Source organism: Furipterus horrens, unplaced genomic scaffold (assembly GCF_987537825.1).
Source record: "Furipterus horrens unplaced genomic scaffold, mFurHor1.1.pri manual_scaffold_17, whole genome shotgun sequence".
NCBI classification, from domain to species: domain Eukaryota; kingdom Metazoa; phylum Chordata; class Mammalia; order Chiroptera; family Furipteridae; genus Furipterus; species Furipterus horrens.
In genome coordinates this window covers 98,993,281-99,006,231 of record NW_028327187.1, presented here as the reverse complement: position 1 = coordinate 99,006,231, position 12,951 = coordinate 98,993,281, and the positions used below count along the sequence as shown (strand labels likewise).

At 37.3% G+C, this 12,951-nt stretch overlaps 1 protein-coding gene across 2 annotated transcripts in view; it reads right to left on the bottom strand.

Moving 5' to 3' along the window:
* Positions 1-12,951, bottom strand: part of DMD (dystrophin) — a 1,939,482-nt gene that overhangs the window by 596,496 nt on the left and 1,330,035 nt on the right. For both annotated transcript variants that reach the window (XM_090265340.1, XM_090265335.1), the window contains one exon: positions 9,243-9,475. In XM_090265340.1, coding sequence (XP_090121466.1) covers positions 9,243-9,475 — 233 coding nt within the window. The remainder of the gene's footprint in view (positions 1-9,242; positions 9,476-12,951) is intronic.

Here is a 12,951-nt window from a genome sequence, read left to right as displayed (position 1 = left end):
TACTTGTTTACACAGAATGTAACATAAAAAAGATAAGGGAATCTGGAAGGATTTATGAATTATTAAAATTATATTCAAAGTCATTTTTATAAATGGAATAAAAAATTGACTCAAATCATCTAGAAAACCCGGTATTATTTTTAGTGAATTCATAAGAAATGACAGGAATGTGGTCCAACCTCACTGCTTCTCTCTTAAAAACAATGCATCTCTGATCATCTTTGAACTTTACTGATCAATTAGCATACTTTATGAAATTGAGAAACGGTAGACCATATTACGCAAAACAATGTTCACCATTAGGTTATTAAATACAAAATAACAAGGCACTTGGAAAGAGAAGTCTAGGTTGATTGTCTTCTCTATGAGAGAGGCAGGCACATAGTAAGAGGAAAAATATAAATGACTGATCCGTTCTAATGTGTATATGAATGAAACCCACCATAGCATTTTTTTCTTTTGTGTCAATTACTACTGGGTCTTTTTTGCTTCCCTCAACGGAAGATACACTCTAAAATTGGAGCCTATATTCTCCCTATTTTTATCCCCTAAGGCAGGTAATATTCATTGAAGTCTTTCACCAGCAAGTGTTCAGTAAGTAACAGATAAATGAAACGTAGTTTTATACCGAAAGCCCTTAACAGGTAGTCATTATATGTATTTTTAATAATCTACATGACACTGTAACTCAGGGGTCTCCAAAGAGGGAGGAAAGAAAATATTAGTGGTATTGATTTTCATTGCAGGCTATTAAAAATAGCTGCTTTATATGTATGTTAATACTACATATAAATTGCCCTGGCTGGTTTAGCTCAGTGGATTGAGCGTCGGCCTGCGAGCTAAGTGTCGCTGGTTCGATCTTCCAGTCAGGGTACATCAGAGAAGGAAAACTCTGACTCCAAAAAACCTCCGCTGCCTTGCGGCATACCTCTTCAGGGGAAAGGCTAAGGGAGTAAACCCCGACAGAAAATCCGGAGCCGGAGTCCCTAAGGCGGTTTGACGTTGTAGTCAACACCGGCAACTCCTGCGGCGCACCTGAACCCAAGCTGTATTGACTCCGTCTTTCCCTTGGACCCTTCAGCTGCGAAGAGAGGGGGGGTCTGCTGCATGGGCAACAGCAGACCCTCCATATTACCCTGCCCAGGCTCTGTAGCTTCAGCGTCATCGCAAGATGTCGATTCAACACGGGAGGAGACAGATACCATGTCACTCCCGAGTCGGACTGCACAGCCATTCTCGGCGATGCAGATAGACTCTTAAGAAGCTACACCATCGTCTCTCGAGACGGACGGCTGCCGACTACATATAAATATATATATATATATATATATTTATTGCATTAATGTAAGTAATCACATACAGAAAGGTATGGATAAACATACAAAACCACTAATAGTAATGTGCAACTATTACTTTAGTTCATTCTCAATAATCTGCTAACATGCACAGGAAATTAAATTAAAACCAAACTTTTACTCCACTATTTTTTTCAATGTAATTTCCTAATAATCCCTTATCTGCCTTTAGCATACTTTGTAACTGTGTTTACAGAAACAATTTGTTGAACTAAGGAATGAACAAGAAACCATGCATCTCACTATCTAACATTACACTAACACTAGGGTAGTCATAAGAACTTACATTATAACACAGTGTCATTTCAATTATATTTCAAGGAACTGAAATTTATGGAAAAATATAAAGCCCCCAAACCGGGCAGGTAATAATATTGAGGGCATAATAACATTATATAGCTTTCAAAAAAGATTAAAAGACACTGAATTACTTAACTCTGATAATGTTTTCTTATAAAAGAACTAGAGAAGATCCCAGATTATAGGTATTTTTATGAAAATAATAGAAGTCATTTCACATAAAGGAACCCCAAGCTAGACTTAGTTAAGGGTATCTGTAAGTAGAAATAACTATTTAAAAATAATGACAAACATAAACTTCCTTATCAGACTCTCACTGGTATTTCACTGAAAACACAGCACACGGGTTTTTATCCGAATTCATGTAAACACTGTGGTTCAGTTTTATTTGATAAGGTTTTGACAGAAAATGTTACAGTGAATGGAACTGAAATGTAGTAAGATACGCATTCCATTCATAGGCTTTAAAATATGTTGTCTTGTAAAGCTTTTCTTTATCTTTAAACAAGAAAAGGTGTATAGCATCATTTTCCATAAAAATGCTATTATGAGACTTAGAAAATGGGTATCTTTGTGTTTGCAACTCTGTGACCTTTATATTTAAGGGGAGTTTATTTCATCATGGCCGGAGACTATAATATACATCATGTTACTGACGCTGGAATATCTGTGCATCCTTCAGCGAAGAGAATAGTGAACTTGGCTCTCATTAGGTAAGGAAAGAAAATTGTATGCATGTGGAGCAGTGATCCACAGAGTTATGAGCTCTCCACAGGAGACATGTACATTTGTCACAAGGTAACTGCAGCACAACATTTGCAAATATCCTCAGCAAAACAGACTGTAACACATTATTCTTTGTAGCATGCAACAAACACTTATATATAGAAAGACAGCACTCTCTGCTATGCTGTTTCTTAAAGGGGTTTGTGCAGAATGAACAGATGAAGTGATAAGGGCTGGATGGTTTTTAATAAAAGAAAAAAAAAAATCTCAGTAAATATTCTCACCCTAAAATGATCATCACCCAACTTATAAAAACCACTGGGTAACCAAAGAAATAAACTGTTTCAATGTGTTTGTTATTATTTTGGTGGAGAAATGAGATGTTTAAGAAGGGGATGGGGAGTCATGGGGAAAAAAAAGAACCTATTCCCAAGAAGTCTGGATTTACGTTAGGACAATTACATTTCTGAGTGATATTAGACTGATGAACTGTATTATCCATAACTTTTCTCATTTGTTTCATGAGGGAAGTGATTTGTAATACCCACTTTTCTGCTGTGCTCATGGTAATAATGTAATAACAATAAACATTCTTTTTCATTTGCTTTTAAACCATCAGTGCCATTTTTGTCACACAGTTACACCAATCCTCCTAGCTCCATGTCAGACAAGTTCTTTTGTCATCAGATTGGGAATGAATTTATTCAACCAAAGTGATCATCAGAATGATATTGGAGCCATTCAGTTGCTCTTTGTGTAGAATTAGCCAGAGTTAAAAAAAAAAAAAAAAAAAAAAACCTCATAGAATTTTTATTAAAGACTTTGACCTTAACATTAAAAACATTTAAATCCATCAAGTAATTATCTCCCATTTAAATATACACTGTACCCACTAAAACTGCTCCTTCAGTCTTTGGATAATGAAAGTTCCCATGGAGCAGTGTAATGTGTAGTTAAAAGTGAATCTTGAACAATGCTATTATCACCTTGTCCAGACGGGCCAAATGGTCTCAAGCCCAACCTGGAGAGGTCTTATTAGGGGATAAGGGTCCTTTGCAAATTCAATTCTTCATTCAATAAAAGTGCCTGTGGTTTGGATTTAGTGGCAAATTACCCTAGATACCTGGCCAAAATGATGTGAAAACAGACTATCATTTATTTAGCACAGGCAATCAGACACCAGTAGCATAAAAAATAATAATATCCATGGCTACCTAAATTCTGTCTGCTGATAGCAACACAGTTTCCACTGCCACAAACATTTCCCCAAATTTGCCAGCCACTTCTCCTCAGCCTCGTTCTCTTTCACCCATGCTTTCTCCCATTCCTCCTTCCTTCCCTCTCTTTTCTCTGATTTTCTCCCCTCCCCTCCCCTTCCTTTCTTCTGCCTTTCCCTCCTTCCTTTCCTGAGGGTTATATTTAATCATCATTTTCAGAGAAAAACTCTAGACATATTTTCCCCCTTTATTTGATAGATTATGTCAGTAAAAGAAAACTGTGAATAACTGTCAAAACAAGTTTGTTTTGGACCAATTTTACTTAAACTTGTGAAAAAATATGAAAAGCATTGCAGTAGCAAATTTCTCTGACACTCAACTATAAATTACAAATCATCCTGTGCTATTATTTCACAATTCTAAAAAATAAACTTGGGGCTTTATGTATATTTTACTTTTAAAGACTTAATTTGCATATTTTACATCTCTACGCCTCTACAATACAGTGGTATATATATATATATATATATATATTACTTTCTAAAATTGCTTGATTTTTAAAAAGCTATATTTTACAATCTTTAAAAATATTAAAGTTGTACTTTAACTTCCTTTTCTTGACTGATATAATTCACTTAGTCAAAATTATTTTCACTTCAAAGTGGTAGCAGCCCCCTATTTTCTAAAATAAGAATTTAATTTAAACTTATGCTAAAGGAGAATGGAAGCTAAATATCAACTACGTGATTTCAAACAGAAGGTCTAGTGTAGGGCCATACTACCCTGAACATGCACGATCTCATCAAACACAAGGCCTAGAAAAGCTAGCTATTCAACTGCTATATCCTTATTCCCTTCCTGAGGAAAATATTTCAATTATTGCATATCTAAGTTTTGTCCTGAATCTCATATATTCAATACTAAGTTCTCCTAGAGTTATAAAATGCTTTGTTACATCATCTTGCCTAATTTCTGATGCTTTGCACCTATAATTACAATTTCCAAACTCCCATCTCTGTTAAAAATGAAGCTTTCTTACCACACTTCATTCATATTATCCATCATGCAGTCTACATTTATTAAAAACCAATTACTGTATGAGCAAGCACTGAAAAAAACTTGTATTTAGGGTACTGGAGCATAACTGGTCTTTCCTTCAGGTCTCCATGATGCCAAGTTGGAAAGAACACATCGCTTAGATAATAATAAGCACCTCTCACACATCTGCTTTGTTAGTTTGTGCCTTCAACCCTATTCTCCCCAATGCTTGAGTTCAGTGGACATTTATTGTTTATTGACTGCTCCGCATCCTTTCCCTCTTCTATTTTCAACAGACCCCAGTTTCTTTGGGGGTAATGACTTCTTCATTGTTAGGGGCTTTGGAAGGAGAGGACTTTCCAGCAAAGTTCTCTGCTCTCCTGTAGCCGAGAGACAGGTGTGTGACCCAAGCAAGTCAACTGAATGGACTCTTTCTTCCAGGACTTTAAATTGTGAATAGTTATACAGGATGGGGAGGGAAAAAAAGTGTCACAAAGACACTTGAGTACTTCCTGCTATCTAGACGTCCAGGCATGCTCAGATCCCTTTTCTTTCTCTCAGCCTCTTCCATTGCATTCATGCTAATCCCGGCAAATTTACTTTCTGCTTGATTTCATCAGAGGATGTTTTCTGTTGCATGCATCCAGAGAACCCTAACCAACAGACAACTAAACTACATTTGAGGATTCTCCTTCTCTGTTTAAAATTCTTTAAAGATTGTAACTGCCTCCAGGCCATAAACAAATCAGTCTGGCAAGGAAGGATTCCCATTTTCAGTTCCACGCCTCTCTATTCAACCATGTCAGCTTCTTCTTCATCAGATACTACTAATTTCAGCCAATAAAATCACAATTTGTATAACACACTATGTTGTTTCTGACTTCAGTGCACAGTACAGTTTGTTTCCAGTCATTTCATCTCTGTTAATTACAGTTTGCTCTTGAATGCTCGGCTTAAGATTTATCTTCTTTCAGAAGTCTTTCTTGACATCTATCTGCTCTTTTCCCTGCCTTAGTTAGATGCCCACTTCCTGAACTAAGTCCGTAGGGCATCACGGAAGGCACACCCAGCAAAGTAAAAAACCATGGTGATGAAGGGTTGGGACTCTGGAATCAGGCTGCTTGGGTTCAAATCCCATTGTTGTCCCTTCGCTACCTGACTTTGGGCAGGTCATTTAACCTCTCTGCGCTTTAGTATGAATCTCACAGTGTTGCTGTGAGCATTAAGTAGTACATGGGGCATACTTAGAATACTGACTGGCTGATCATTAGTGTGGAATATATGCTAGGTATTATCCTGAAACTTATTTCTATTGTAGCGCTAGTACTGCTTCTTTCCCTTCACCTTCTTTAACCTGTGCATTATTCCTCTCTTGCCCAACTCTGTATTTCCCAGGTGCTTACCAGTAGGTCAGAAACACTTTGTTCAAAATAGATGAAAAAATAGGCATTGGGAGTGTTTTTACAGTTTAGAAAGCCCTTTTGGAATACTACCTCATGTCTCCTACCTGAAACACTAAAGTTAAGATTTTCTTATTTAAAACTGTACATCAAGGAAATACTCATTTCCTGATAGTATAATAAATACTTCTTCAAACTTTCTCATTCCTCTCCACACACATGTTTGTTTAATGTTTATTTAGGGTCCTTTTACTGACAAGTTAGCAACTCAAGTTATAAAAGGGCAAGAACTTATAATGACTTTATAATTTTTTTTTAATATTAGAGAAAGAAGCAGGAAAAGTACCCCCAGTGTTTAGCAAGAGACGGGAGAAAATATATATATACTGCATTTATAAATCCTGGCCTTCTGTGACCGCAGACATGGAACTTGAACTTCTCCTCTAAATTAATTTCAGATCTATATTTAAAGATTATCACTATAAAGAGGCACTCAATTAGTTATTCTTTCTAAAAAAGACAAATTTATCTGGGGAATTCTGAAGTCCACCTTGCAGATCAATACCGTCCTTAAAGGCCAGGCTCACACACCCTTCATGAGGAAATGCGGACTCTCTCTCCCATTCTAATGTATAGTGGCTGTCACAGGAGGCCATTGTATCAATGGCAGCATGGGATGTAGATGTGGAAAGATGCTCTTATTTACATAGAATATTATCATATGATATAGAGTTTGCAAAATTCAAATGCTGTAAGTAGGCAGATTTACATAAAGTTTGTCAAACTTAATATTAATTACTAAGATTAGTTGGCTACTTAAGGTAAGCAAGGCAAGGTGGGAAGATTTTTCATGTACTACCTAATTTAATCCTCAAGACAACCTATAAGGCAGATAGGATCATTACCTACATTGTACAGATAAACTCAGGTTCAGGGAGGATGAGTGACTTATCCAAGGTCACATAGAAGTAGCAGTGGAGCCAAGCTTTGAACCCAAACAATCTAACTCCAAAGCACTTGCTTTAAATATTATAACACTGTCTCCTCTGGTTGGTAATAGTCTCAGCAGTACTGGTATGACTCAGCTTGATACTGTGAAAGAATGTACCTTTTGTTTCTGTATGTATCAGCACACTGCAATTATAGAGTACTTTGCATAGTACCTGCCATACACTATATACAAGGTCTGCCCAGAAGGCATCCAGCCACATAATATGAAAAATAGAGGCATTTATTGAAGAAGATGCAAGATACAAGAAACACTGTACACAGGACAATGATGCCTCAGTCCCCTTCAAAGCAGGCACCCTGGGGCCTCGCACAGTTCTCGTAATTGCCATCAGCTCCCTTGTTGTATTTTCCTGAATCTTTCTAAGTTTCATTGACCATCTGAAATCTCTTCCCTTTCAAAGGTTATCTTAGTTTTGGGAAAAGTCAGAAGTCTCAGAGCACCAAATCTGGGCTGTAGAAGGGCTGAGTCATCTGGGTGATGTGATGTTTCACAAAAAAACTCTGCATGAGACATGATGCATGAGCAGTGCATTGTTGTGATGAAGCTGCCAAACACCACTTACCCAATAGTTTCCACAGAGGACTGTTCAAGCTTCACACAAAATTGGATGCAGATTCCTTACTCTAATTGCTCAGTCACTTTGAATGTGACAGCCACACAGTACACATGCTCACTCAATGGCATCTACCACCCCCACTGACTAGTACAGTGAAATCGTCATTGTTCACACATGTGCATTCCAGTCTATTCCCTTGCCTGCCAGGTTACACAGATGTTGTGCAAGCCATTCTTGTTATATTGACAATGGATGAACATTTTCCTGGACAGACCTCATATACAATATACATATATTCTACATTACCAAATGGTAGCCCCATTTATAGTTTATACTGGTAGGTAGTATATGGAGCATGAACACAGGCTTTGGAAACAGACTTGGATTGGCGTCTTTGCTCTGCTACTTACTAGGAGTGGGACTATGAGCCTCAATAGCTTTTCCTGAAAACCATGTTTACTAGCACTTGTTATAAATAAGTAGTAAAACAAAATATATGTAAGTATATAATATTTAAATATCTTCATACACACACATATCCATCCTGTATGGTTAATGTGAATTCTGTGCGCCCTGTACCCGGACGAGGAAACCAAAATCCAAAGGATGATTTGCCTACCATCATGTGGTTTTCAACTGACAAAGAAAGCTCACTAATTCAGGCCTTCTGGGTCTAAGCTCAAGATACTGTATATGCAGCTTGTTTACCATCAAATCATTTTTATTCCTGCTGAATTGTTGACATTTATTTTAAAAACAAATTTGTGTGCCTTGCTCCTTGTTTTTTCAAAAAGTTGTTCTGTAACAACCAAATACCTTCAGTATAAATCTCTTACGTCTTTAGAAAAGACTTGAAAATCATTACAAGTGTAATAACAACAGCATGTAAAGCTTTCAAAACTAATTTTCTGATTCATTCAGGAATATAAAAGATATACAATGTACTTGTTCTAGCTAGGTAAACTACATTTATATCAATGAATTCTTACGTTTCTACTTGATGTCATAACTTTGCAGAATGGATTCCAATGAGGCTGACAGGTGTAATTTTTATATGGAAAACATGTTTATTTGAGTACAGCATTGTGTAAATACTGATATTAAGATCTAAGGTATTTTAAAATATATGTTTTGTTAATTTTCCTTTTTGTTCATAGCTAACTTTCAATTATCCTTGTCACTGGAATAGGAAAATTGGCACGGACAGCTTGGAACTGAATAACCAATTACCAGATTATATTTGATTCTATAATATATTATGGCTGCAGGGTGCCAAAGCAAGCAGTTGAAATGTAAACAGCTCGACTGAGCTACTTATTTGATAGTAAATAGATTTTAAAAATACACTGTATCAGTTGTTTAGGCCATTTAATTAAGCCAACTTTACTTGTAAGGTTTATTTATGCATTTTCTTCCTTGTATTAATCCTTGTTAATTTATGGCTATTTTAGATAATTGCATTAATTTGTTTCTTTGATCATACGTGGGCTGAACAGAGCAGACAGTGCAATGTGTTTGCTGACAGAGGAAAGCTGCCTAAAACACTGGTGGGAAATGGTCTAGAAGAGTGAACTTATTTGTAGAAAATCTTCCCTTCAAAGAGAGCCCCCTGCCAGCCTTTATCTTTGTTGCTCATACCTTCTGCTTGATGATCATCTCGTTGATGTCTTCAAGGTCTCCCACCATCACCCTCTGTGATTTTATAACTCGATCAAGCAGAGACAGCCAGTCAGTAAGGTCTGTCCAAGCTCGGTTGAAGTCTGCCAGAGCAGGTACCTCCAACAGCAAGGTGGATGGCATTTCTACTTTGGAGATGGCCGTTTCCTTGGTAACTGCAGGTTGTGTCACCAGAGCAACAGTCTGACTAGGAGCTAATTTTTTTTCAAAAGGACAAAAAAAGGAAAAAAAAAGAGAAATATTAAAAACATAAGATGTCAATTCTGATGACAACCAAATAATCTTAATTAAAAGGCAACAATCTGAACCAAGATATTATTTATCATATTATATATCTTTTCTTCTTTATTTTAATACTTTATATATTGCTACATGAATGACAGAAAAATTCAAAGACTAAAACTTTTCATTAATGCACATTAAGACATATTTCATTAATATATAGTCATTGAAAATGATTTTGCTTATTCTCAAGGCTGGACAATTAATTGAAATAGTCCTTGTCCCCATGACTATTTTGTAACTACCAATTTGTGTTTCTTAATCCCTTCATCTTTTCACCCAGTTCTCCAACTCCCCTCCCCTCTGTACCTATGAGTCTATAAAAACTATGTATGGTGTCAGATGGGTATTAGGTTATTGGGGAGATCACGCCATAAGTTATATAAACATCTAACCACTAGGTTATACACCTGAAACTAATATAACATTGCATGTCAATTGTAATTGAAAAATAAAAAAAATATTAGGAAAATAAATAGTCCTCAAGAACAAATTACATAGATTATGGAACTGGCTTAAAGAAAAATAAACAGTATTCAGACCTTGCCAGGGTAATAACTTTTGCTTATTATTTTCATTCAAGGAAGAAAAGCAAAAGGAGAGATTGGATAAGATCTTATTTTGGACTTAATGATTTCCTTGAATAGGAAGTAAATTACTTTGGAGGAGGACCCCAGGGAAATCAAAGCCAATGAAACATTCTTGTCTTTGTTCTGTTTTATATTGGCAGCAGTTTACCATATTTTTTTTCCTTTATTTTTTCAGACTGGTAATAGAGTAGCTAGCAGCGAGGAAAACCCTAGCTACATTATTTTTGGAAAATCAGAGCTAGTAGAGTTTTTCTATTTGGATAGAAAACACTGTTTCCAGGTCATTAAGAAATATTACATTAATATTAACAGTGTTGAACACTGCAGTGTGAGATAGCATGGTAATGGCTAAGATCTGAAGTTCCTGAGTAAAAACCCCTGAGAGAACATCGGTCCCTCTGCCTGAGGAACTATGTGACCTCGGTTAAGTTAGTTAACTACTCTAAGCTTCACTTTTTTGCACTCAGTAAAGGAGGAATAAAAATTGGGTAAGAGTCACAGGGTAGTTGTATGGATTCAATAACTCATACAAGCATGGATCAGCCAAAGAACATGTATGTATAACCCATACACACAGACAACAGTGTGGTGATGGCCAGAGGGAAGGGGAGTGAGGGCTGGGTAGAGGGGGGCAAAGGGAGGGGAAATGGGGACATCTGCAATAGTGTCAACAGTAAAAATAAAGGGAAAAAAAGAACTGAACATAGAACAATGCCAGAAAAATAATGAAAATATTAGCACAGTTCCTGACACTAGCAGGTGATATTAGGTGTCACTATTTTTAGAAACACCCGATCAATAAGAAACGCAGGGATGAACAAATATGGTGAGCAGCTGGAGACAAGGCGCTAGAAATACGTGAAATATTTGGGGAAAAACTCAAAGGTCTATGTGTGGTGTGGCCCCCTCCTTACAGAAGGGGGCTGATCTTGCTGACATGAACTGATACCAGACATGAGGGAACAGCCAGCTTACCGAAGGTGAGTGATGAGGGGTGAGGAACGCCTCATCTAGTTTATAAGCTATGGACTTTGGAACCTGACATACCCAGCAGACCAGTGGCAGAGACATCATGGGTTATGTAACTCCAAAGGGAAGCTTTGAGGGAAAGCTTCAAAAGACAGCATCTCAATGACAGACCTGAGAGGTGGGGACAGCAAGGAAACAGTTCTAGGAACATGAGAAAACATGCTTTGTTGGCATTCCATTCTGAGGTGGCCATAAATTTTTAATAATTTTCATAGCTGTATTACTTTCTGCACTTAAAAACCTTATTGAGTTTTTAAAAATATTTAGTTATTTTTAGAGAGAGGGGAAGGGAGGGAGAAAGAGAGAGAGAAACATCGAACAGTTGACCCCTGCAAGCCCACCACTGGGGACCCAGCTAAACTCAGGCATGTGTCCTGACCAGGAACTGAACCGGTGACCTTTTGCTTTGCAGGACAATGCTCAACTAACTGAGCCATGCTGGTTAGGGCTGGACTTACTTTTCAAAAGCTCACACACAACCCCTGGCATAGTCACATGTACTTAACCTTTCTGAATCTCCACGTACTCCCTTGTAGAGTGGCGACTGTAATACTACTTGCTTCACAGACAGCTGGCCTCCCTGTTCCCCAGATATACAACTCTGGATAAGATTACAGGCATCTTGAGATAAAGGATTATACCAGGCTTCGTAAACTGAACTCTTTGGAACCTCAGACTACTCCCCTGCCTAATGGGGAAAACAGTACCAATAGCAAGGAATTAAGGATTTCATGAATTGACATATGTAAGTCACATTCTAGCATTGTTCTGACAGTAGGTCTGGAGTGTGTGTGTGTGTGTGTGTGTGTGTGTGTGTGTGTGTATGTGTGTTTCTTTTCCTTTACTGCTTGATGTTTAGTGGCCATCCACTTTCCACATCAGCATGGAATTCTGGGCTGTGGGCTTCTTGAACCAGACCTCACACTCCATTCAGACTCATCCCCGTCCATTCTCCCTCAGCTCCACCACACCTCAGTCCGTATTCAGCACTCTCCAATTAGCATGGGCCATTGCACAGGTTTGTGCCTTTCTAATATGCTCTATATAATGGTGAAAACTCTTTTCTTCACTTGCCATAAAAATACCTCACTTCCTCTTCAAATTCCAACTCGAAGTGTTCTGTGGTTTTGGAGGACCAGAGTGAGCGTGTAATTCAAAGGTCTCCCTGAGGTATACAATTCCATCATTGTTTTGGAGCCTAATCGATTACTCTGATGTCTTTAACATTTTATTCCTTAAATCTAATAATCTCTAGGAAAAACAGAATCCCGCACCATTATTAGTGTTTTTTTTGGTATGTGGCTAGAGCATAGCTGCTAGTAACTGAGAGTGGGATTCTAAACTCAGAAACTTTGTCTCCAAGAGTAGAAAAAAAGCGCTTTAACAAAGTAGAAAGAGACTAATCTCCATCTACTTTCACACATTTTATTAGGGCCAATTCTAGCTTCGACACTATTAAAATATTTCATTTTTCCTAAAAAGACTTGCCTCTAGATCCATGTATGTGTATATGTATGTATGTATGTGTGTATGTGTGCATGTGTGCATGTGTGTGTGTATAATTTTTTGATTAAGCAAGATGTTTTGAAAGAAAAATTTAGAGATCCCGAGAGCATTTATCTTATTATGTAAATCATATGGATTCATACTGCATATTTAGATGTCTTTACTTCTAACTAAAAAGAAAAAAATGGGGTTCTTTCTTTTCCACTCCGTCATGTTACTAGAAACATAAGCAATTCACGTCATTAGGTCAAGTGTGGGCTGGT